The sequence below is a fragment of the Zootoca vivipara genome, chromosome 1 (assembly GCF_965207765.1).
Source record: "Zootoca vivipara chromosome 1, rZooViv2.hap1.1, whole genome shotgun sequence".
Classification (NCBI taxonomy): Eukaryota; Metazoa; Chordata; class Lepidosauria; order Squamata; family Lacertidae; genus Zootoca; species Zootoca vivipara.
In genome coordinates this window covers 22,480,472-22,507,649 of record NC_142582.1, presented here as the reverse complement: position 1 = coordinate 22,507,649, position 27,178 = coordinate 22,480,472, and the positions used below count along the sequence as shown (strand labels likewise).

The 27,178-nt window shown below is 45.9% G+C and overlaps 1 protein-coding gene across 4 annotated transcripts in view; it reads right to left on the bottom strand.

The window, feature by feature from the left end:
* Nucleotides 1–26,524, bottom strand: part of UBE2E3 (ubiquitin conjugating enzyme E2 E3) — a 98,237-nt gene extending 71,713 nt beyond the window's left edge. The window contains exons 1-3 of one of the 4 annotated variants that reach the window (XM_035133777.3): nt 26,281–26,524; nt 24,025–24,227; nt 21,521–21,571 (exon numbers count right to left, since the gene is read on the bottom strand). In XM_035133777.3, the coding sequence (XP_034989668.1) occupies nt 21,521–21,571; nt 24,025–24,227; nt 26,281–26,346 (320 nt within the window). In that variant the 5' untranslated portion in view covers nt 26,347–26,524. Of the gene's footprint in view, nt 1–21,520; nt 21,572–24,024; nt 24,228–25,284; nt 26,152–26,280 lie in introns of those variants that run through there. The other 3 variants (XM_035133791.3, XM_035133783.3, XM_088660477.1) reach the window with 3 other exon arrangements.
* Nucleotides 26,525–27,178: the final 654 nt, after the last annotated feature.

Here is a 27,178-nt window from a genome sequence, read left to right as displayed (position 1 = left end):
TCAAGGAACTGGGGGCAGCGGGATAGGAAGTCAAAAGCCTGTTGCAAAGGCATGGAAGAATAGTTTTATTTGGATAGCTAGTCAGCTTGTAAATTAATCTGCCTGGGGAAAAGAAAATCCAACGAGGAATGCCCTTTAAATCCAACGGATTCCCCGGGAAGTGCTTAACTGTTTCTTTCATTCTCAGTGATTTTGACGGACTCGAGAAAGCCTAACTCTGACTAACTATGCTAGATAAGGATGACCATTTTTCATAGATGTCAGGAAGAAAGTACTGTATGGAACTATCGTTGCTCAATACCTCACTGTAACTTAGCCTAAATGCATGTAGTTGAAGCACATCTTCCCCTGTTTAATTCTGCCTCCGATTCCCTCTCCTTCCTCTCTCTCCTTCCTCTCTAGACTGTTAAACCCCTTGCGGTGGGGACCCATTGAGCTCTGTAAAGTGGTATCTACACGGATGGCACTACAGAGATATTTAATTATCATCATATATACACATTCACAAATGTTCATTCTTGTCCAGAGTGCTGCAGAAACACGCAGATCTGCTTCATCGGAGGCCACAGCAAAGATAGAAAATGTGCAGAAACAGGTTTGCCCCAAAGCCACAGGAGAGTTCACAAGTTACATGCAACAAGTGTCCAATCTGTGTGTGCAAATAGTTGAGCTGTACGCTCACATAGTACACTCACATACGTGGGATACGTGGGTGGCGCTGAGCCTCTTGGGCTTGCTGACCAGAAGGTTGGAGGTTCGAATCCCCGCGACGGGGTGAGCTCCTTGGTCCCAGCTCCTGCCAACCTAGCAGTTCAAAAGCATGCCAGTGCAAGTAGATAAATAGGTACACCTCCGGTGGGAAGGTAAACAGCGTTTCCGTGTGCTGCTCTGGTTTCGCCAGAAGTGGCTTAGTCATGCTGGCCACATGACCCAGAGAAACTTTCTGCGGATAAAACGCCGGCTCCCTCGGCCAGTAAAGCGAGATGAGCGCCACAACCCCAGTGTCGTCTGTGACTGGACTTACCTGTCAGGGGTCCTTTACCTTTACTTTTTTACACTCATATGGCTAGTCACATGTAACGTTCAATGAGTTTACAGTCTAGGTTTGTTCACACTGAAGCTGTCTCTACACATGTACAAGTATTTGTGTGGGGAAAGTATATGCTTGCTGATCACAATTTAACCATCTTGTACGCAAGTAAACTTGTGCAAAAGACATACACCAATGAATATAAAACTTAAGACAATGGTTACTGCACACCAGAACTGGAACACACGTACAAGACACATCCAGTGTACTGAATTCTATGCAACAATTATTTATTAAAGCACAATCCCAAACCCAGGAATAAGTGCCACTGAAGTCAGTGAGATTTGCTTCTAAATAGGCATGCATAGACTTGAGCTGCAAGGTGCACGGCTAACCAGTACCGGGAGGGTTTTTGCACAGTCTGATTTTACATATGAAAGATAGATGTCAATCAATCTTGAAGTGAAATGGAAGGCTGGTATTAAGCATGGATTTGAAACAAGCTTTGAAAATGCTAGACTGTGTGGCTTTTCTCATTTTTCTGGCCAACTATCACCCAGCGGATAGTGCACTTATCTAAAAAGGTTTGTTTCCAAAGTTTAAAGAGTCTCTCTTTCACCCCAAGCCCTTCATCTGAAAAAGGAGGCTGATGGTGGCCCACCTCACAGGCTTGTTGTAAAATAGAAGCAGGATTTGACTTCAATTGCTCTGCCCACGGGAGAGAGGATCAAATTAGGAATGAATGTGTCTTTGGCATTCTTTCAAGCAAAAATATGGGATTAGGATACTGAGGAATGGGTTCCGTTTGTGAGCAGAATGCTTTCTGTGTATCTTCCGAATCTCCCTCTTAATCATTTGCCTTGGGCCTGTTCAGATGATAGCTCACAAAATATATCAGATGTTTCCTCAAAGTACTCAAATCCAGAGCCCAGCCTTGAGGTCACAGGCTCAGCCAACTGTGAGGAGAAGTGAGCAATCAAGCCCGGAGATCACTCATTTTTTTAAAAAAGAAACACCTGCTGGATTGGGTTTTTTGGTTGTTTGCTTCTTCCATGGCCAACTCTAGGCTCTTTCTTTATCCCTCTCAAATAACAATCTCAACAAAACTTTACAAACTCAACGATTGAGGCTACAATCCTGCAGACCCGTGCAGGAACTGAAGAGGACTTCCTTCTGAGTAGACATATAAGATAGGTTTGTGCAATAACGCGCAAAGGACCTCTTACAGCTCTGGTCTAAAGTGCAATCCAATTCATCTTCATTTACTCAAAAGTAGCCCCACTATGTTAAATGAAGCTTACTCCCTAGTGCTCGACTAGGACCGGAGAGACTCGGTTTTTCATAATTAATGCTTTCATATTCTGTTGGAAGCTGCCCAGAGTGGTTGGGGCAACCCATTCAGATGGACAGGGCACAAAAAACATCATTATTATTACCCTGTAGGGTTGTTGGGAGGTTAAAATGGGGAGACACACATGTATGCCAGGATGAGCTCCTTGGGAATAAATGGAACAAACAAACAAACAGCCTAAGAGGAGAGGCATTTTTCAAAAAAAGTATTTTAACAAAGCCACCACTCATTTTCAGGTAACACTTTTAATAGAATTGATGCGCAGAACAACACAAACACATTTATTGTGGCATCCCCCACCCCTACCCCTGGCAGCTTCATGTCAACATAATCCTATATAAACAATCACTCATTTATCCCTGCATGCATTAAGAGGAGTGATTCTTTAAAGCCAGGATCCAAGGCCTACTCTCTCTCTCTCTCTCTCTCTCTCTCTCTCTCTCTCTCTCTCTCTCTCTCACACACACACACACACACACACACACACACACACACAGAGAGAGAGAGGGGGGGGGGTAAATTCTAAATACTGTATATCAGAATCCAAAAACAAAACAAAACTGCGAACAGATGGGGGGAGAGCTTTATTCATTTAAAGATATTTAACCTGCCGTTCAGTCTGAGGACCCTCAATGCAGCTAACGCCATTAGTGATGAAATGAAAATGAAAAGCGAGAACGAACACAGCCGATTTCATAAAACAACCAAAACACAGAACAGGAACTGCAAAGGTGCAGAGCATACTGCAAAGGTGCAGAGCATAAGGTTCTTAATCTCGGGGTCTTGGGTTCGAGTCCAGCCACACATTGGGCAAAAGAATCCTGCGTTGCAGGGGATGGGCTTCTGACTCTACAATTCTATGATTCTGAGAACTTGAGTGACTCCAGCCAGTCTGAAAAAAGCCACTTATAAGCCGCTCAACCAAAAGACGAGTGGTAAAATGATGATCTCTAGAGAGGGTTTGGAACAGCCAAAATGGCAGAATTGAGAAAGTCCTTGGGGTGGCCATGCCTTCCCCCTTTGCCCATGTGGAGTAGCACCTGCTAACCTAACCAAACCACTCACACACACTCTGACAAAAGCCAGTTTCAGCACTAGACGAAGTACCATAGGTTAGCTGCTGGGGGCAAAATTGTAAGGGTGGCAAAATCAGAAGGGCAGTTTGCCACCCCTGGTGGTCCTTCTCCCAATGCGAAGGGAGGGAGAAGATTTTACAGTCCTGACTATTTTTAATTTCATAGGAAATACTTAAATTTGGTTTGATCGCTATCATTAAGAGCATGGATCAAACTTGCCGAGAATTGCTGCTGTTAGTTAAGGGTTCTGGGCAGATTTTCCTTGGGCATCTTCTTTTTTAACCAAAACCATTAAAAAAAAACCACACATACCCTTAGCCACTGTGTAAGCAGGGTGGGGTATTTGGAGCTGAAAGTGGGGCAGGGAGCAGAGGAGGGCATTTCCGAGAAGGATTCTCTTGAAAATGGCTCTTTCTCTTCTCCTTCTTTCTGTGTCCCTCTGTATATTCCTGCATATAAGACTACTTTTTAACCCAGGAAAATCTTCTCAAAAAACGGGGGTCGTCTTATACGCCGGGTCGTATTTCTTATATGGCGAGCATATCCCAAACTCTACCGTGTTTCTCATATTATAAGACATGTCTTATATTTATTTTTTCCTCAAAAAAACCCACTATGACTTATTTTCAAGGGATGTCTTATTTTTTTCCTCCTCCTCCTGCCGCGGCCGGCATTGCTGCTGCGCCTATCACTATGTCTTATTTTCGGGGTATGGCTTATATTCCTTGAATGCTTAAAATCTTGCTATGGCTTATTTTATGGGTATGTCTTAAAATATGAGAAACAGGGTATATTTTAACTGGAAAAGTTGGGGGGGGGGGTGTCGTCTTATACGCCCAGTCGTCTTATATGCCAGAATATACGGTATGTCTTTTTTAAAAGCCTCTTTGCACTCAGCAGTCTTCCAGGTTGGTGCATATAAATAGCAGCCGCCCTGGCTTGTACCTGGCGAATCAACGCTTTCAGCAGACCTCTGGGTGCCCCTCCTTTAGAGCTAATCTTAAGTCTCCTGCCGTTCCCCACCTCCCTTCATTTTTAGCATTGTCATCCAATTTTCTAAAACGTTACTGGGGGTTAAGAGCAATTTGTCTGATTCTTTCATGGAGAGGAGACAGCAGAAAGAAGCTCTCTCCGTCCCGCCCCCCCCCCATCTCATTCCCCCTCTCCTAACTTGGCGAATACTTCCCTTTCCCATCTGATTATTTGCTGGTTATGTTTTTATGGAAGTGCAGCCTATAACTATTTCCATAAATAAATGTTGCTAACCATCACACCTCAGACAGAGGACAGATTTTCATTCTTAATCTACAGTATCTTGAGTTTCTATGGGACCCAGGTGGCGCTGTGGGTTAAACCACAGAATCTAGGGCTTGCTGATCAGAAGGTCGGCGGTTCGAATCCCTGCAACGGGGTGAGCTCCCGTTGGTCGGTCCCTCCTCCTGCCCACCTAGCAGTTCGAAAGCACATCAAAGTGCAAGTAGATAAATAGGGACCGCTCCGGCGGGAAAGTAAACGGTGTTTCCGTGCGCTGCTCTGGTTCGCCAGAAGCAGCTTTGTCATGCTGGCCACATGACCCAGAAGCTGTCTGCGGACAAACACCGGCTCCCTCGGCCTATAGAGCGAGATGAGCGCCGCAACCCCAGAGTCGGACACGACTGGACCTGATGGTCAGGGGCCCCTTTACCTTTACCTTTTATCTTGAGTTTCTAACACTGCACTGGGCTACACTGAAGGGCAGTTATAATCTGGATTCAGACCATTCTCCCAGGTGCAATATTAACAAGTGGACTACTTTGCAAGGCTGCCCTAGGTAAAGGCAAAGGTAAAGGACCCCTGGACGATTACTCTCAGCCAAAGCCCCCTCGAGCTGCAGCATTTTATATATCTGGGTTATTTTTAGTTCACTTTTCAACTCTGTCAGATCCCCAAAGCTGGGTTCAATTAAAAGATTGTGACAACACAAATAAAATTAAAGGAAAGATTATGCTAACGGCAAGGGGGGGACCTGAAATCAACTTTCATCTCCATCCCGCCTGCCGCTGTCTTCCATCTGCAGCAGGCTTTGAATTCAAACTCCGAACTTTCTGGTCCAGGAGTAGCGGGGAGTGGGGGGGGGCAATATCTGGACCGGGTAGATATTTAAAACAAGGCAGCAGAACAACCACAGAAGAAGACGACACAAGGCAGGGGATGACATTATGGGGATAAGTGATGGAATCTGCATTGGAATGTCTAGAGGCAGAACTATTTTCATTTAAAATCTTTTTTAAAATCTGATGTTTCACACAAAACAAGCCCTGAATTAGAAAGAGCTAACTTTTGTTTCGGGCCAGACACGCTACCGCCCAGTCACATCTATGGTAAAATTCTAGACTTCTCTACTGATTTCTATGGGCAGTTCTCCCTGGGGGGGGGCACTTAAAAATGTTTTTCCCCCAGTATGAATCCTGAAAGCCCACATACCCACGAGAGGCTGTGGTTTTCTTGTTTCTGTAGCCTTTGCCAGCATTTGAATTGGGTCCAGAAATACAAACTAGAAGCCAATCACTTTTAATTTGAACTGCATCTTCCCCACCCCAGCCCATGATAACAATTTAATAATAATAATAATAATAATAATAATAATAATAATAATAATGCTCATACCCCATCCATCTGACTGGGTTGCCCCAGCCACTCTGGGCGGCTTCCAACACACATAAAAACATAATAAAGCATTAAACCTTAAAAACGTCCCGATACAAGGCTGCCTTCAGATGTCATAGAATCATAGAATCATAGAATCGGAAGAGACCACAAGGGCCATCCAGTCCAACCCCCTGCCAAGCAGGAAACACCATCAAAGCATTCCTGACAGATGGCTGTCAAGCCTCTGCTTAAAGACCCCCAAAGAAGGAGACTCCACCACACTCCTTGGCAGCAAATTCCACTGCCGAACAGCTCAGGAAGTTCTTCCTAATGTTTAGGTGGAATCTTCTTTCTTGTAGTTCCGTGTCCGCTTCTCTGGAGCAGCAGAAAACAACCTTTCTCCCTCCTTTATATGACATCCTTTTATATATTTGAAGATGGCTATCATATCACCCCTTAACCTTCTCTTCTCCAGGCAAATGTCTTCTAAAAGTTGTGTCTAGTATTTATGATGTATGACAAACAGCTAATGAAACCAAGGAAAGGATCAGAAATTCCCCTGGGGTAGTTTTTGAGTCCTGAAAAGACCCAGGAAGGCTTTGGATTTAGGACCCCTGTGTACACTATGTATATATTTCTGCCTCCTATTTTAATTCATCCCTCTCGTTGGAAATTATTCTGATGCAGTGTTCAGAGTGTTGGGAGTGAGATCAGGCCTCAAATCCCCACTCAGCAAATAAGCTCACTGGATGAGCTTTGGTCAGTCATGGCTGATCTCAGTGTAGCCTACCTTGCAGGGCTGCTGTGAAGATTAATAATAATAATAACCATCATCATAATCACTAATGAAGGGATATGAAACTCAAAACACTAAACATAGGCCCCCACCTATGAATATGGCAACAGTGCAGTTTCACCCCCGCTATAGAGGAAGAGAGCTCTGTGTGAAGACACAGTACAAAACAAAATCCAATAGGGATTTTTTTATTATGATTACAGTATTTTGAAAACACTGAGCCTGTCTTGGATAAAATATGCTCTAATCGTTCCTAAGCGTAGCAAAGTGAGAAAGACCCTCCTGATCTCCAAGCCTTGTCAAGTCTGCTAAATTAATAACTCTCTTAAAATTCTATTAGGCATCTAATTGCCTCGGAATTCAACTGTGTTTAGTATCTAGCACCATAGCTACTCGCATTAAGTACTAGTTACCCTGAAGGACTAAGAGGTGGCAGAAAGGGAGGCGCAATGACTAAAATAAAATAATAGATTGTCGTCGCAGACGCTGCTGTACTAAATGGCATCTCGCTCCCTTTTTCTTCTTTTCCCGAGTTCGCTGCTCCAAAATTAAATCATTGGGTCGCTCCCCAATACGCCAATAAATCACTTACTAATAATAGCTATGGGTAAATAAAGGCCATCGTTAGTTAAACACATCTTTAAATGGCTGTGACGCATTGATTTACCTTCCGAAAAGATTAACGATGAAGGAAGTCGCAGTTTGAACAGACAGTCCTGCCACCGGGACCGGCTAGCTAAGGGCTTCATTTGGCCCTCTCTTCCAAAGGATGGTTCTGCTACAGCTGTGTTTCCCAAACTGTTTTTTTGGACTACAACACCCATCATCCCTAGCTAGCAGAACCAGTGGTCAGGGATGATGGGAACTGTAGTCCAAAAACAGCCAGAGAGCTACGTTCGGGAAACACTGTGCTACAGCAGCAAGCCAAAGGCCCATCTCTACCATTAGGTAGCTGGGATGCCCTTAGAACGCTCACAACCCTTTCTCCTCTCCCGTTCTCCCACCTTCCATCACTATTCTGGAAATCAGCAAACCCTGCTTTTGCTCAATCCTGTCGGCGAGTGTGCACTGACCCGGAAGCAGTACTACATTTTTAATACTGGAAAGCACAGACTCTTTCATACGCGTGCACTCCAATGTGGCGAGACCACCTCAACCATTATTCGGAGTTTCCTTTCTCCACCCACGCTCCCCAGGGCAGAATGCAAGCATGCAAGGAAAACCCCGTCAAGCAGTATTTTCACGAGTGCCAATAAGAGATGAACAGGAAGCCCTTTGCCTTGGATAAAGCACAAACGGCATCATTTAGAGACAGCTCCTATAATCGGGAACCAGTAAGTGCAAGAATAGGCTGCAATGGTAGCTGGTGGCATTATCTGACAGCATGTCAAAAAAACGGTTAATGACCCCTTTTATACATAGATACACACTATATATTTTAGCCACCTTGATAGCCAGTACAGTGGTACCTCGGTTTATGAACACAATTGGTTTCGGAAGTCTGTTCATAAACTGAAGCGTTCATAAACTGAAGCAAACTTTCCCAGTGAAAGTAATGGAAAATGGATTAATCTGTTCCAGACGGTCCGCGGAGTACTTAAACTGAAGCATTCATAAACTGAAGCGAACTTTCCCATTGAAAGTAATGGAAAGTGGATTAATCCGTTCCAGATGGGTCCACGGAGTACTCAACCTGAAGCATCCTTAACCCGAAGCATGGGTGTAATTGGTTCCGGAAGTCTGTTCATAAACTGAAGCGTTCATAAACTGAAGCAAACTTTCCCAGTGAAAGTAATGGAAAGCGGATTAATCTGTTCCAGACGGTCCGCGGAGTACTTAAACTGAAGCGTTCATAAACTGAAGTGAACTTTCCCATTGAAGGTAATGGAAAGTAAATTAATCCATTCCAGATGGGTCCGCGGCGTTCGTAAACCGAAAATTCATAAACCAAGGTGTTCATAAACCGAGGTTACACTGTACTAAATTTGCAAAGAGTCATCTCAGAGAGATTGAGACCATTCTGAACTCACCAACCATAGCAATTTGTGGACTTGCAGATGTAACTCGGGATTCCTTCACCTCGAATAGCCTTTGAACTGCGACTATTCCACAGTTCTGCGCAAGCATATACAGTAATTTGGTGCTGGATGCAAAATCCAATGTCCAGACAACACCAGCATCCCTCTGGCGATCCGTCCAAAGTTTAGCACGTTTCAAGGAGGGAACTCTCATTAAGCTTTTAACGACCTCGTGCAACAATATCAATGGGACTTAGAAGAACTCAAGGCATGAAAGTATGTTGAGAGTTCCAGGTAAAGTTCCTTTATTATTTCATAGATCTCCATTCCCATAGCCAGTAGAAGTAGAAGTGTGCAAACAAGTGAGAATGCCCAAGTATTCTTATTTTGCTTAATATATAAAAGCCCCAGCATTCAGCTGTTCCTTAACATGGAGTCTGGATAATACTACCAGGGAGCAGCCACAGCTCAGTGGCAGAAAATATGCTTTCTATGCAGAAGGTTTCTGATTTGGTCGGTGTGACTGGGAATGCCCGACACGTCCCGCCCCCCCAAATCTGAAACCCTGGAGAGCATTATCATCATCATCATCATCAATTAAATTTGTAAACTGCCTTATACCCAGAGGTCTCAGGGCAGTTCATGACACAAAGTTACAGTATACGAAGCACATAACACATAATGAAAATAATCAAATAACAAAATACATAATGAAAATGAAAATGATCCAAACATAAAAAATGACACAATTAGAATCATAGAATCATAGAGTTGGAAGAGACCACAAGGGCCATCCAGTCCAACCCCCTGCCAAGCAGGAAACACCATCAAAGCATTCCTGACAGATGGCTGTCAAGCCTCTGCTTAAAGACCTCCAAAGAAGGAGACTCCACCACAGCAAATTCCACTGTCGAACAGCTCTTACTGTCAGGAAGTTCTTCCTAATATTTAGGTGGAATCTTCTTTCTTGTAGTTTGAATTCCTTGCTCCATGTCCGCTTCTCTGGAGCAGCATAAAACAACCTTTCTCCCTCCTCTCTATGGTATCCTTTAATATATTTGAATTTGTTAATATATATTAACAATACTAATATATGCACATTAATAAACAATATACTCCCCCCCCAAAAAAAACCCTAAATAATACTTCAGGCCACAAATACAATACTCCAAATCCTAACAATAATAATAATAATAACAATAATTTATTATTTATACTCTGCCCAACTGGCTGTGTTTCCCCAGCCACCCTGGGTGGCTCCCAACAGAATCTTAAAAACACAATAAAACATCAAACATTAAAAACTTCCCTAAACAGAGCTGCCTTCAGATGTCTTCCAAAAGTCAGATACTGTAGTTGTTTTTTCCCCTTAACATCTGATGGGAGGGCGTTCCACAAGGCGGGTGCCACCACCGAGAAGGCCCTCTGCCTGGTTCCCTGTAGCTTTGCTTCTCGCAGTGAGGGAACCGCCAGAAGGCCCTCAGCGCTGGATCTCAGTGTCCGGGCTGAACGATGGGGGTGGAGACACTCCTTCAGGCATACAGGACCGAGGCCGTATACCTGGAACCGCCAGAAGGTGCTCAGAGCTGAATGGTGAAGGGGGGGGGGCTGTGTTATCCCACCTTTTCCTCCAAGGGGCTCAAGGTGCCGTGAATGGTTCTCTCCCTCCTTTCTTAATCTCCACAACAACCTTGTGAGGTAGGCTAAGGCTGAGAAGACAGTAACTGGCCCAAGGTCACCCAGTGGACTTCATGCCCGAGTGGGGATTTGAACCCTGGTCTCCCAGGTCCTAGTCCAACACTCTAACCACTACAGCACACTGGCTCTTTTAGACAATACTGAGCTATATAGACCAACAATCTGACAGTATAAGGCAAGCTCCCTATGTTTGCAGAACTTTGGTTTTTAGCTCAGTGAAACAGAATCGCCTTTGTGAGCCCATCCATCACCATTTTTTGGACAGCTGTATAATACTGGCAATGATCCAGTGGCACCGCAAACTCCTGTCACAACTGCTTAGCTGACCGAATGCCACAGCTGATATCTCTAGTCACTATTATGGCGACAACAGAGGTTCCCACAATCAAAGATCCTCTCAGTGGCGCCAGTTGTGTTTATGCGCATGCACTCACTCGCAAAAAAGGGAGGAAACTAAAGGAAAGTAAATTTCCTTTATATGCCGGAGAGAATAAAGGGGGAGGGGAGAGAGGCTGGTGCTTCAAAGACGGCAGAACACAAAAAGCCAATTTGGAATTTTGCTTTTGAACTGCGTTGTCCAAACAGCAGCATTGTTTTTGAACTCTTTCCCCCTAACAGGGAACAACAACAACAACAACAACAACAACAACAACAACAACACGTGGAAACCCATTTCTGAAGGAAGGAAATTCCACAACAGCATTCGAGGAATTGACTTGCATTTTTTGCCAAGTGCAAATTTCCCCTAAGGTGAGGGTTCCAAAAGTTTCCTTCAAATTGAATGCCATTCTCCCCTGCAGGCTGCTGGCGCTTAGGAGGAACCCCCCCCCCCCAAAAAAAAGAAAGAAAGTATTGTTACACAGCTGTGAAAAAGAGAGAGAGAGAACCATCTAAATGACAGGGACCTGGCCAGTGTTCATTTAATTTGTATTGGAGATCAGGGTTGGGGAAACCCAAGGCCTTAAATACGGCTGCAGAAGTGTGGCTTTTTACAATTTTACATCCTCCACACATTCACCCTTCAGGTTTAGCCGAGATACAAAAGGAAGCCACATTAAGCAAAGTCTGAGGACAGCTCCTGGATGAGAAACTCCTGACCCTTTTCGTTTTTTTATGAGAAGAAGGGTTACTTCCTCGCTCGGCTATGATTACTAGGGAAGTGAATGGCACAGATTTCCTGTCAGCCTTTGGTTTAACAGGCTTAGTGTATCAATTGAATGTTGTGACCAGCTGTCGAGGAAAACGCGCTAAGCCCTGGATGTCAGGCAAAAGGTTGAATTTGAGTGCACCATGTTTCACGGGCAGAGAGACGAGTAAAATACACGTCCAGGAAAAAACAGCAAACTGGGAAACGCTACAACAATTTGCAGCAGGCTTGGTAGTCATTTTAGGCCAAGCTTGGAGAAGGCAACCGGGGTGCCGTCAAAATATTGCTAGACTCCATCTCCCATCAACCCCAGCCAGGGCAGCCAATGGTCAGGGATGATGGGATATGAAGTCCCAGCAATTTTGGGAAGTTGCCATGGTGGCTATTCCTGTGACACAGGCTTATTAAGGCTATTTGGGTCTTGCTTCTGAATAGGCAAGGCTAGAATTAGGTGCTCAGCACAGGCTCTGTGGGCCCAAGCTGTTCCCAAACTGTTGTGCCTACACTGCAGGGCTGAAAGTCCAGCTTTTCCAAATTGTAACTGACTGAGGAAAAGAGAAATTCTGAGCTGATCTGAATAGCTGGCTTTGGGTGGAGGTTGAGACCTTTGCCTGCCTTCTGTCCTCTCCTGGCTGTTTCTCAAAGTTCAGCTGATCTTATGTGGCCAGCCCACAGCTTGTTGAGCTCCAATCGAAGTGGCAAGTCAACCTTTATGAGGCTACCAGTGGCTTTTATAGTGACTGGTATCATAAAAGCATCCGAAAGGTCTGCACTGAAAACTGTTTAAAACCTAACTCTCCAACACTTAACTATGCAGATTGTGTCTGAGCAGGATTTTTCGAAGAGGTTGTGCCTAAAACACGCCTGAGGATTCAGTTCTGGCAGTTAAGTCCAGTTGAACTCAGTATGTTTTAGTTCAGACAAGAGATGCACTGGATTGTAGTCTAGGTTCTATTTTTAAAACCCCACACTCACAACACTGAAAGTCCACTTTCCCCCCAAATGCTGACGTGCCTTAGCGCTCACCCACAATTTCCACCTGATTGTATCATGAACTGATTAATTCTGATATCTTTTATTGTTGTTTTTGCAGGCGTGCCTTGCAAAAATCTGATATAGCTGGGTTAAGCAAAATCTCCCATGTTCATTTTATAGTAGACATGACGGTGTGAATTAACCCCTGTTTGTGGAATAATAATAATAATAATAATAATAAAATTTTATTTATACCCCGCCCTCCCCAGTGAGAGCCGGGCTCAGGGTGGCTGACATCAATAAAATAAAAAAAATTCCTTCAGTAGCACCTTAAAGACCAACTAAGTTTTTATTTTGGTATGAGCTTTCGTGTGCATGCACACTTCTTCAGATACGAAAGCTCATACCAAAATAAAAACTTAGTTGGTCTTTAAGGTGCTACTGAAGGAATTTTTTTATTTTACTTCGACCCAGACCAACACGGCTACCTACCTGTGACATCAATAAAGTTATAATAAAATGTAAAAGAAAGAAAAACAACTGATTAAAATGCAGATTAAAATAGAATTTAGATTTACAAATTGTTTTAAAATGCAGCCTCATTTTAAAATGGCCCAAATCAAAATCCAAAGGCCAGGCGGAACAGCTCCGTCTTGCAGGCCCTGCGGAAAGATGACAAATCCCGCAGGTCCCTGGTCTCCTGTGAAAGAGCGTTCCACCAAGTCGGGGCCAATACTGAAAAGGCCCTGGCCCTAGTTGAGGCCAATCTAGCCACCTTATGGCTCGGGATCTCCAAAATATTGTTATTTGTGGACCTTAAGGTCCTCCGAGGGGCATACCAGGAGAGGCGGTCCCGTAGGTACGAGGGTCCCAAGCCACATAGGGCTTTAAAGGTCAAAACCAGCACCTTAAATCTGATCCTGTACCCCACTAGGAGCCAGTGCAGCCAGTGCACCAGGAGAATAGTAGGCTACTACTGAAACGGGTCTGAAGGCCAGGAAGTGAAGGGAAAGGAAGCACAAAGAACAATAGCACATGAAAAATATAAGGGCAAAAACCTATACCAAGATCAGGGAGTCCATATACATACAGGCACAATCCCTGGTCTCAGATCTAATGATGCCAAAGTTTCATGACCTTTAATTTTTGTTTCACTTCAGGTGAGGCGGTGCTAAACCAGTGGCAACAGATTAGATGAAGGCCAATAACTCAATCCAGACAAAACGGAGATTCATGTGTGGTACCCATGCCACACTCAACAAGGCTGCACTCCTCCTGTACAAATGGGCTTGCAGTTTGGGTGTTAGTGATACCCGCTGCCCTAGTCAAAGCAGCTGTGAGGCTAAGTGGTTGCCATCACATCACACCTCTCTTCTGCCAGTTTGTTGTGCCAATCCCAACTCCCAATGAGTTTCTGGGCTACAGTAAATCCGAAGTCGTCTTTTTGGCCTTTATGGCTTGAGGACAGTAATCCTGATGGACCACTTATCTCGTCTATACTCCCAAGACAGTGTCTCTCTCCCCCAAACTCGGGTCGCCGGCTGTTTTTGGACTACAATTCCCATCATTGCTGACCACTGGTCCTGCTAGCTAGGGAGGGATGATGGGAGTTGTAGTCCAAATACAGCTGGAGACCCAAGTTTGGGAAACACTGCTCTAAGATCTTCAGCAAAAGGCCTTCTCCAGGTGTCTGTGGTGTGGGGAGGAGGCCTTTTTAGTGGAAGCCCCTCAACTGGGGAATGTGCTCCCAAGGTAAGCTTGCCTGCCACCTCCTTCATCAGGCAGAGAGTTTGCCCCTCCCCTTAATGTTACAGGAGGGAGGTCTGCAGGGGGCTTCTCCTCGTGTTCCCTTGAACCCTCTATGTAATCATGGACAAGTTAAGCAAAAAAAACCAGGAAAACAGGAATAGAAGCCCACTGCAGATGTTTCCAACATAACACAAGGAAGGTTGAGGAGTAAGGGAGGGCAAAACAGCTTCAAGGACACTGGGGTGGGGCTTGCATGTATATCGCTCTCCCCATCCACACGCTGAGCATCCACAGTCAACACCTTATTGGCTTGTGTTTCCAAAGCAGTGTGGTATAATGGTTAGAGCAGAGGTGAGGAACTTGTGGCCCTCCAGATGTTGTGGAGTACAGCTCCCATTAACCCTGACCATACATTGGTCATGCTGGCTGGGGTTGGGAGTTGGGAGTTTGGCAATGTCTGAAGCGCCGCTGGCTCCCCATCCCAAGGTTGGAGCATCAAGACTCAGACTGAGAAACTCCAAGTTCAAATCCCCACTCACCCATGAAGCTCACTCGGTGACCTGAGATCAGTCACTGTCCCTTTGAGCCAACCTCACAGGGTTGTTGTGAAGGTGAAAGAGAAGTGGGTAGAGGAGTAGAGACCTTGAGCAATAATGCATGAATGCAATAAATAAATAAATGAAGTGAAGTGAAGTGAAGTGAAATGAAATGAAACATGGATTTGTCTCATTGACACATTAAACTACTGCTTGCAAATGTCTTGGATGTGCATCAGCAAATGGCCAAGATGGGAAAGGCCTGTCCTCTCCAAGTGTTGAGTACAAAGAGGTCAAATCAGGTGAAATATAAGAAGCTGTTACATGGGAATGTTAAGTGGATGGCGGGGGGGAAGAGTGAGAACGAAGCTCAAAAAAAATCACACAGAAATTGAAATCTAACAGCAACGCTGCCAAATTTGGTGAGGGTTTGTATGTGTGAATATAGCTCTAGCTCCGACAAACAAATAAACAGCAAATAAATAAATTGCAAGCCAAATTGTCGGCAAAAAACCACTGAATATTCACGTTCATCAGATAAAGGGTGATAAACATAATTGTATTATGGAGCAAGCAGAGATGTTTGCAGTGCTGCTAGTCAGTGAGGAAAGCTAACGTTTGCTGCACGGTAAATTATCCCCAATTACATTTACCACAGTGGCTTCCTAATTATACATATAAACAAAATAACACACAGCAACCCCCAAAGTAATCCAATCATTTCCTTCGCATATTAGTATCGTTCTGGCACGGGAAGAAGCCAAGCTTCCTCTTACCATTTGTGATTACTTTTTAGCTCGGACGACGAGAAATCACTCTTGGCAGCATCTAACTGGGTCTGTTGCGAATCCCTATTACCCTGAAACGTTGGAGCTTTAAACAATGGAGAGACTGGTTTTCCATTCAAAGCAGAGCACTCTCCCCGCCCCGCCTCCGATGCCTCACTTTTTTTCCTGCTTAGCAGTACTAAAGTTGTAAGCGGAGTTATGTTGCTATCAAGTTCCACTTTTAATGACGGAGAACCTTCTCACCCAAGTTCTGGCACCGTAAGAAAATAAATATGACGTAGGCAATTCCAAACCAAAGTGTTTGCAGTGCACCTGGCAACCTGGTGCGTCTCCGCGTTGTGCCAACACAACCTACAAAGTACAACAGTTTCTTCTTGCTGCTCTGAATCCAGGACATTTGCACGAGTGACGCTAAGCAGGCTTTCAAATCTGGAATGGATTGCCTGCGACGATAATTAATGCAAGACAGAAAGCAGAGAGAGCATCGTTTTAAAATCAGATGGGAATGCTAGTCAACTGTAGCTTTTCATCCCATTTGCAGAAGCAGAACGGGCAAAAGGCGAAGAGGCCGTAACCCTCCCCAATGCTGTGTAGCAGCCAGGAGCAGGAACCGCAAGCAAGGATGTTCTGGGTTCAAATCTCACTTGGAACACAAGCTCACCAAGAAAAGCTACTATTCTGAGCCTCGCATTGGCTGCACAAGAAACAATGCCCTGCCTTTATTGTTGTAAACATTCTGAGCCTGTCGCTTAACAGTGAGGATGTTGTTTAACGGGGTAATGTCTGTGATAACGATTTCATTTCATAATCTACATGACGCGCTCTGCATGTCTGAAATGCACTATGTAGAAATGCTTTTTATAATTATTATCTTCCTATGGTATATTTTGGGCGCCGGTTCCCAGGTACAAAGTGCAGTGTGATTTCTAAAAGCTGCCCACATGTGCAAATTGCAGCTTTTGCCAAAACACGTCCCAGAAAAGGGATTTCCAGTCATTGCTCGCGAGTCATTTGCAAACAGTAATTTGCTGTTTATTTGCACACAAGGGCCCTTCATAAGGCACACATATTTATATACTTAGGAAGTGGTTTCTGAAGACAAAATGCAGTTTACGAAATGGCCCTTAAAACCGTTTAAAGAGTACGATTGGAAGACACCCTGAGCTTCCAAGGTACTGGGAATTCCCTAACAAAACAGCTCCCCCAATACTGTAACGCTGTTGTAGAATCCAACAACCTCTTTTTTTTAATAAAAAAAACCACCACCAAAAACAAAATAAAGCAAAAGCCTTGTGAACAAATTTGTATCAGGTGAAGGAAGCATTCTTTCCCATAAATTAGAGCGGGACATTCCAAATATTTCAGCATTTACGTTCTCTTCGCTTCAAGCCTGCAAGAGGGCAGAGTGTCCATGCTTATTATTTTTAACCGGGAGCTGTTTATCAAACTTTCCAAGCAAGCTGCTTTATCAGAGACCTCCCTTAAGAAGAGCACACCCTAAAAGTGTAGCGAAAACAAGAACTACTGACAAATATATGTAAAATAATTATCGGCGAAAACACATTAAAAACTCAGTCAAACTTTTACAAGTGAACATAGGTAATTTCCAGAGATTTATCCACTGTTGTCAAAAAACTGGCAGAATTCCAAAAATATGGCCATTGGTTCCACACTGGGGGCCATAATCACCTGAACTCTGTGAGATGCCCCTACCTGAGTTCTGTATACATCACCAAGAACATAAAGAGAGGAAGGGCCTCTCAACAGGGGTTTTTTTTGGGGGGGGGGGGTAGAGATCCTAAGTTGACCCCTGGAAAGCATAGCGTTCACAAACTAAGAATTCTTTCACCATACCTACAACCTCCTCAAGGTGAGAAGTGCAAGCCTGTTTGGGTGGGCAGGGCATCCCAAGAGGCAGGAGAGAGAGACTACCTTTCCCTTACAGTCCTCTGGAATGAGATCTGGTGGGGAGAAAGAGAATCCCTTAGCCCATGGTGCCTATCGCTGCAAAGAGACAGGTGGTTCCTTTCTTCCGAGACCTCTCTGCATAGACCAGACACGCCATTAAGGTAAAAAAATGGTAAAGGACCCCTGGACGGTTAAGTCCAGTCAAAGGCGACTAAGGGGTTGCAGGGCTCATCTCGCTTTCAGGCCAAGAGAGGTGGCGTTTGTCCGCAGACAGCTTTCCAGGTCATGTGGCCAGCATGACTAAACCGCTTCTGGCGTAATGAAACACCGTGACGGAAACCAGAGGGCATGGAAACGCCATTTAGCTTCCTGCCACAGCAGTATCTGTTTATCTACTTGCACTGGCGTGCTTCGAACTGCTAGGTTGGCAGGAGCTGGGACAGAACAACGGGAGCTCACCCCGTCGCAGGGATTTGAACCGCCTACTGATCGGCAAGCCCAAGAGGCTCAGTGGTTTGGACCACAGCGCCACCCTTTCTTCCGAGACCTCTCTGCATAGACCAGACACACCATGTAGGAGGGCTGGGGGGCTGGGCCCCCCCCAAAAAAATTCAATGAAGGGGCCAGGCCCCCTCAAAGTTCCATGGGGGCGTTACTAGCATGGCATGCTGATTTTGCGCAGCCCTGTGAATCGCGGGGGCAAGATGGCACGCATGGCATAGACAGTGGACCTCAAGGATTTTTACCCCTGGGTATTTCTCGTACTCCAGGAGCTTTTTAAAAGAAAAATACAGTGGCACCTCGGTTTAAGTATACAATTGGTTCCGGAAGTCTGTAGGTAACCTGAAGCGTACTTAACCTGAAACGAACTTTCCCATTGAAAGTAATGAAATGTCGATTAATCCGTTCCAGACGGTTCCGCGGAGTACTTAAACTGAAAGTACTCAAACTGAAGTGTACTTAAACCGACGTATGACTGTATCCACTCCCGATTTCTCTTTTTAATGTTATCATTTCCTTCCTGCACTCTCTTTGCTTTCAAGGAAGAACAACTATGGAGTTTATTGTCATTTTACTATATGTTTATCCAAGTTGCATGCCGCCCTTCATCTGTTGACCTCAGAACGTAACAACGCAAGATAAAAAAACAAAATGAATAAGAAGAGTTTGGATTTGATATCCCGCTTTATCACTACCCTAAGGAGTCTCAAAGCAGCTAACATTCTCCTTTCCCTTCCTCCCCCACAACAAACACTCTGTGAGGTGAGTGGGGCTGAGAGACTTCAGAGAAGTGTGACTAGCCCAAGGTCACCCGGCAGCTGCATGTGGAGGAGCGGAGACAAGAACCCGGTTCCCCAGATTACATGTCTTAACCACTACACCACAAGAACACACTACAAACAAGAACAAAAATAAACCCACAGACCAATAAGCCCCCCCACCCCTCTCACTGCGTGCAGTCTTACTGGATTCCAAAGTTCTCCAAACCCACGCAGTGCATCAAACAGAAAGGAAGGATGGGAAGAACCACATGTGCTGCCCAGCACGATAAAATCTACTTTCAGAGAAGCAAATACTTCTTTCCCTGGCGCAACGTATCATTCGCCGCCGGTATTTGTGTAGCGTTTTCCCTGTGTGCTTGAAACACTTCACATAGGTTATAGAACAATTTTCAGGTTACCACCCAAATCTTGCCGTTTTGCCTTTAAATTAACTGTTTATGCTACCTGGTCCAGGAAAACAGGATTGCAGCTGTGCTGCACAGCAGGGAAGGCGGGCCAAAGGCAGAGGGGAGTGGGACGAGGAGAAATGGTCCGGAGAGGCTGCCTCTGCCTCATCTCCCAGTTCAGCTATGAATTTAACAATCTGCAGGTTGAAGACTGCCAACTTCAGCCTCGGCGAACTTTACGAAAACACTGCAAGGTTGCAAGAACGTAATATTCTGGGGCGGAGAGGTTGCAGGGGGAGAGAGCCAGAACTTAGAAGGAGAGCATCTACCTGGCATGCAGAAAGGAGGTTCAATCCGCAGTTCCTTCAGGCAGGGCTGGGAATTCACTCTGATAAGTCAGTTTAGAGCTACAGTCATACCTCGGTTTACGACCGCAATTCGTTCCGGGGAGCCGGTCGCTCCCCGAGTACGTCGTAAACAGAGTGGCTCTTCTGCGCATGCGCGAAGTGCCGATAGAGCGCTTCTGTGCATGTGTGCGCTGCATAGATCGCTTCTACGCATGCGCACGCTGCGCAGATCGCTTCTGCGTGTCTGCGTGCCGTGGAACCCGGATGTAAACACTTCCGGGTCCGCGGCGGTCGCAAACTGATTGGTCGCAAACCGAAGTATGACTGTAGATGATGGCAGTGCCAAGTCGAAATTCAAATTGTGGACCTCTAAGCCCATAGCTCAGACTCTCTACCAGCAGCCTCAAATGCATGTGGGTTTCTTTCCCTCTTTAATACATTCTACCATCACCCCGCTTTGCTGTTTCCATTGTAGGATGCCAGACCAGATATGTGATGTGACCACACAGCAGTAACACAAAACAAGCACCACAACAACAACAACAATCCACACAAATGCAACAACAAAGAACAGACTATCAGACCTGTTGCAGCAAAGAGCCGGCACAAAGCTCAGAATAGCGCTTGACCTGCCCTGCAGAAGTCAACCCTTTTGTCGCCAATTCCTAGTGTCAAGATGTATTTATTTATTTTGGAGCAGGTAAGAAAAGTGATAAAAGAGTCCGCTTGCACCAAAACATAACAGCAGCAGCAGCAGCAGTAGCAAAAAAAAAAAAAGCCACTTAGGCTCTGACAGCTATTTCCCCCAGAATCCAATTAAAGAGCAATCCTCGCCAGAATAGTGCAATATTCTCACACATGAGGAATGCTTCCAATATACTGGTCACTGTACACTGCAACGCAAACAGCGGGTGTGGAGGACGGAAGCGTACAAGAATTGATCAAGAGCATAAAGTCAATAGAGGTATCCGGCACAGTTCAGAACAACTTTTATTTCCCAGTCCCAACACTGAATATTCGAGGAGCACATCACAGTTTTGCTTACTGCACACACATGCATGACAACAGACCATTTCTCAACGAAAGGCTGAGCCAGCGGTGACTCTTTGTAGAGATCCCCCAGAGTTCTCACATTTAAAAAAAAGAAGAGAGAGAGAGAGACAAGCATTCATTCATTCGCACCAACTTGCCCTTCTCCTTTGCTAAAAGCTTCCACCGCTCCCAAGAGTCTCCGAGTTGTGTTTACAATGCCTCTTTATCGCAGGACTCTTGTCTGCCCAGAAAACCAAACTTCCAGATGCTGCACTTACAACTTTCTTTCAAAAAGAAAGAAAAAGCAGAGCGCAATCGTAGAAAAACCAACAACCCAGGAGGTTACCTGCTTTAACTTCCAATTCCAACACACCATTCCATAAGTCTGAGCTAACAAGAAATCCCGTCTATAATGACAATTTCTCTCATGCAAACATAACACTTGTCAACCAGGGCTACTATTTCCAGCAAGGGTGACACCTACCCTGTGTAGCTAACAATCAAAGCTTCATGGTACGTTCTATCCAGCATCTGGCTACACTTGTTCCTCACCCAATTCCTGATTTATCTTAAATCCACTTGCAAATATTGCAGAGCGACACATCTGTCTAACGCCGAGCGTTCCTCTGTTCACACTAACTCCCCACCCCCCCTCCCGGTTTCTGCCCTCGTTGGCACACTCTCACACACACACACACACACACACACACACACCGCGGCCACCCCTCTCCCCCCCCAAAAAACCCATAAGTTTGGTGGGTTTCCCCCGTACCTGCAGTTGGGAGGTGGGTCCAGGGTTATTTCAGCCAGCTCCTTTTGAATCCTGTTGGCAAAATGAGAAGAGACACAGAGCGTTTGCGAGAGCCTGAGGAATATACCGGGGAATTACACTGCCCTCTACCACCATGCAGTTAAATGCAAGATTGGTTTTGCTTCAGTAATGCTAACATGGCTGCTTCCTCTTTGTTCTCAGAGGCATAACCCAAATCCCAGAACAGAGGAAAAACTTTGCAGCTTTCCTTCTTAGCTATGACGCTAAATAGAGCATTTGCACCTCAGCCAGGTGGGAATTCCCACCGAGCCCTCAGGAAAGTGAGTCTCAGGGATTTCCAGCCGCTCTTTAGGAGGCATTTTTTCTTTTTAATCTTATATGCAAATGAGACCCGGGAGGGAGGGGGAGAGGAGGAAAACAGAAGCATATTTGAGAATGACTTTTCTACCAACATTGCCTGGGAGTTGTAGCCAAGGCTGCTGCATGATAAACAAGGACACTTTTTTTTTAAAAAGCAATGCTTCTCCTGCTGCCAATAGTGACTTTTAGCATTTCGATCACCTTGGTATATATGCAGCCAGGTGCCTGGAACTAAGCCTTGACATCCTTCAGCTGCTTTCTCTCCTCAAACCCACGAAACGTTTTTCTTTTCTTTTCTAGAAACCCCGTAAAATAAAACAAACACTGATCTATCAGTTGTGATTTCAGCCCAGATGGTATCTCTGGACAGCAGTTATAAAGATGCTTGGATCCCGAGAGAAAACGTTTCGCCAGTTTTGCTACAGTTAATAGAAGTCATCAAAAGAAGGAAGCTTTGTCATTTTGCTCCAATAACAAAATATTCTCTCTCTCTCTCTCTCTCTCGCTTTTGAAGGGAAGGGGATTTTACTGCTAATTTTACAAAGTTCAGATATTTTATGTTTTGCCTGTAGTAGATCCATGGCAATGACAAATGATTTAGATGAAATTGCTCTGGATTTGTACCATACATGAATTTACACAAAACATCAGGTCAAAGAACACACAGAGCTAAGATTTTACAAGATCAAGCAGGATATTAAAAGAATCACTCACTGGATTTATGTATCAGCAGTAAACTTACTATATAAATACCTAGTCAGCCGCTAGCAAAAGTTACCTTAAATCCATCAGAAGTTACACAAAAGATCCACTTCTTATCATTCCCCCCCCCATTTAAAGACGTTCAGAGACTTTCAGTGACTTTCAAAGATTTCAGTTTATTACTTTTTTATGTTTTGAAGTAATTCCATAAAGATTTTCATATTGTTTATGGTCATCGTGTTGCCTTGGATATTGCTGACGTACTTTTTGCAACACAGGGGTGTGTTTGGATACTATTCGGTGTAAAAGCAGCAGATGGTAAAAGCTAACATGCCCCTCCAGTCATTTCAACAGGACTGCCCACCTGCAAGGCAAAGTTTCAGAGCTGCTAATGAACGTGTGGAGTTTGGCATCAGCATATTCCAACACGCACCCTCCAAACATACAGGCCCACTCTGAAATAAGTGTTAAACACTCCCACTGACTTTGTGGGAGATTGCTGCACTCTTAAATATCTTTGGTGCCATTTGTCAGATACTGTACACTACTGGAGAATGTAACGCAGATTCCTAGCGAAAAGTGAGCTTCGAGGAAATGATTACTGGGTTATCTCCAAAGAGGCAGAGATCAACAAGGCATTTTAAGTTTGCCCAATTCAGAAGGCTGTTGAAGAAAATTAAGCCGTGAGTGAGGATCTTCAGAAAGCTGCAAATCGTAGATGCACAGAGGGAGCCTCTATCAGGTTCCTCTCAAGTTTTTGAAACTTTCAAGGTAGAAGGGCAGTCATTAATCTGTAGTTCCGATGAGGTAAAAGGCACTCAAGCTACCACACCTGCTTGCATTTCAACCAAACAAAAAACCTTTCTATGGATGAGCATGAATGAGGTTCCAAAAAAGAAAAAGAGCAAAAATGAGTCGTTTCTCGCCAAGTGCTCTTATACAGCATCCGACCCAAGCCAAATGATGAATCGTCCCATTTCCTCTCATTCCCACCAAAAGAAAGAGTTAAAGCATTCAGATCCAGGTATGAATGTCCATGGATGAACGGACCTCTCGTGATGACGCCACACTGCCCAGGAGAAACTGGAGCTGCTCTATGAGTGGGCAAAGTGAATGGAAGCAGCGCCCCCAGCACACACATACAGGGGCAAAGCAGTTCACAACTCGACACCCCATTTAACACACTCACTTTGGGCAGGGCCCAAGAATCACGGGGTCAACCCAACAGCGCAATCGTCACAACTCTGCTCTGATCCGTTCAACCGCCACCGCTGACGTGGTGTTAGAAAGAGACCTCTTAATCCACGGACTATTTCCATGTGGGTCTCTCAAAGTTTGTTAGTTCATCTTAAAGACCTTCCCTTGTTTGCAAAACAAACAAACAAACAAAAATAAAACCTTTCTCCCTCAAAAATTCCTACCGGCTGTATGGGACACATTACCTTTTAGCACTAGTGGAGAGCTTGGCGGTCGTTTTGCTGGAGAGTTTGGCGTTTTTCTTCTGCTGGGTGGAAGAAGGCTTCCTCTCTTCTTGCTCCTCGGGTTCAGGAGCCGGTGGGTCCCTCTGATCTGCATCTGAACTCCCACTGCTAGTACTTGGACTTTCGTCATCTGACCTCTGCCTGTCACTGGACATCTTGGAAAACTTTCAGGGAAGGAGCAAAGAGGAGGGACAAAAAGAAAAAAAAACACATCAATTTCCAGGAAAATAAATATGACGTTAGTTATACATTTGGTGGCCAAGACTACTGAAGCTATACTCTATTGTAATTCACCCAAGAACAACAAATCTTTTGATTCCTCTTTATTATGACTGTGTGTTGATTGTTGATGTTACGTTTCTCCCCTGCACATAATAATTAAATAAAAATCAGTTCCACCCAGTGAAGGGCTATTCATTCAATCCCGTCATCTGCAAGCCTACTTATTTAGTGCCCCTTAAACTGGTCATGATGAAGATTTACATGGGGGGGGTGTATGAAAGGGGGAAATAGGGCTGACCAAAATAAGGTCTCAGTTTGAGGTTCCAATGCAACAGTTTCAATGTTTATGAATGTTTTAAAAAGATTTTTTTTAAAAAAAATGGATTTTCTCTTCCCACCTCCAAATCCTATCATGCGTCCTTCTCCCCCCCCACACACACACACGCACACAACACACTCCCCAATTCTTCAGACAGTACGTCAATTGTCTACTTTGTTCGGAGGCATGAGGCAGATTTAGCAGAGTACTCAGGCAAGAGCATTAATAACTTATGACACGTTGTAAATAGCAGAGGCTTGCCAAAAAAATATAGGATTTTTTTCCCCTTTAAGTCAGTAATACCTTCTAAATATTTACACTGGAGAAGAGGGGGTCAAGGCAGACATATCTCCTCCTTCACCCCCCACCCCACCCCCCCAAGACTTAAGCTGATACACAAATTGGGAGGGGGGGTGAGAAATAAACCCCCACCAACACCACCCACTCCCTCTCGTTTCCCTGTATTTAAAGGGCTGGAGAGGATTTGCTATTTCAGACTCAAATGCTTTTCTCTCCGTCCAGAGAAACCCGCGCGAGCTCGGGTTCTATTTACACGGCCGGCAGCAAGAATTGCATTTGGTCACCACCGAGCAGGCTGGAAAGGAGGAGGAGGAGGAGGGAGAGAGAGGGAAAGGGGGAGAGAGAGAGAGAGAAAAGAAGAAGCATAATTCAAACTGCACCTTCTGCAAAGCTTTCAACGCCACCGAGTCTTGATCAGTTTCTACAAAACAGACCGACATATTTTTTTTCTCCTGCCCCCTCTAACAAAAAAACACATCCAGGGAGGCTCGGATCGGAGGGCTTGGAATATTTGTATTATATATCTATATATTTTCTTCTCTTTTTAGAAGAGGAGGAAAAACCAGAGGATCCTCGTCGGAAATTGCAGGAGGGCAAAAATTGCAGCTCTGCCCCCCCCACCACCACCCCGCGCTCCCTCTCTCACAGAGAGAGAGAGACGTCGCCGTCTCCCCCCCCCCTTTGTAGGGAGAGCCGAGCTCCCAGCCAGGAGGGTATGGAGGGGCTGCTATGGCAGGAGCCTCTCCCCCCCCCCCCCGCACACACACTACCAGCGTGGTGTGTGCACACCAAGTGAGGCGTGAACTCAAGTCTCGGCTCCTCCGGCTCTGCCGGCCACCGCCAGGCAGCAAGCGCTGAAAACAAGAACAAAGCTCCCTCTACCAATCTCTCTTTCTTCCTTCAACGCCCCCCCCCCTTCCAACCTCGGGCGCCGCGCTCCTTTTTCCCTCCTCCTCCTCCTCTTCTCTCCTCCTCCCCCCACCATGCTCGCCCAGGCTCCTGCTGCAGCCACCTAACCCGTTTCTCCTTTTACCTTCGCAGGCGTCCTGTCCCGACGTTAGCTCGGAGGGGGGAGGGATGGACGGGAGGGGGGAGGGCAGGGGAGAGAAAATGTCCTTGGAGGGGATGGAAGCAGCCCCGGGGGCGGGGGGGGGCGTTGAAATAAAGCAGCAGAGGAGGCTCTGTGGCCGGGCAGTGTGGAACATTGAGAGTCGGAGCGGGGGGGTGGGGTGGGGGGGAGAGTGAGTGAGTAAGGGGGAGGTGCAGTGCGGCTCGATGGCCGGAGGGTGGTGCTGCAGAGGCCTCCTAATTTATTTATTTATTTCCCCTTTGCCGCCTCTCCTCCCCCCCCCCCCCGCCCCACCACCAATCCCCACCTTCGCACCGTTTCCTCCAAGCGAGCTCCCGCGGCGGGGTAGGGGGCAACGTGGCTCGGGGATCATCAAGAGCTCCCTCTTTCTCACGCTCTCCCCCCCCCACTCCCCCGCCCCGCTTTCCCCGGGGGAGGAAAGGCCGGATGGAACGAGGCAAGGATCGAACGTTCCACCGCCTCCGCCCCCTTGTGTCGCTACGTTCGGCTCCAGAACCTTGCAGTCAGCAAAGTTCCAAACGGACTCGGAGGAAGGAGCGGGTTGGCGCGCGGAGGGGGGGGTGTCGTGGTGGGAGGGGTGGAGAGTTGACAGGGAGAAGGTGGCAGCAACGGTGGAGGGGGGCGGCGCTCGCTCGCTCGCTTTACTCGGCTGGCAGGGCGCGCGCGCGCTCCTGTGGGCCGGGGCGCGCGCGCGCGCGCTTTACCTTTGCAGGGTGCCTGCTTTCCTCAGTGCTGGCCAAGGACAAAGAGTTGGTGCCTGTGCAGAGACACCCCACCAAGAGCAACTTTGAACCCTGGCTCTTGTTTTAGCAATGGCTCCTGGAGGCCCTCATCAGTCCCCCCCCCTTCACCCCACCCCTAGACATCCCATGGGGGAACACTTAACACACACACCGCTCCCCTGTTTTGCCAGCGGCGGCAGTTATTGCGGGTATGTTGGGTGGAGGGGGATAACAGCTATCGATGGTGGCGGGCGGTGAGCAGTGAAATCCTGAATCTGCTGGCATGAGCTGACAGCTGCCTTGGGGTTGTGATGAAATGGGCTGAGGAAGAATCTGCTCTGTTACAATCCATGTTCCCGTGGGCATCCCCAACTGCTCTTTGTAGAGGTGCCTCCTAACCCTGGGAAGGGGATAGCTGTCGATATGGTAGTTATCTGTTCTCAGGGAAATAGTCGAGGGTTG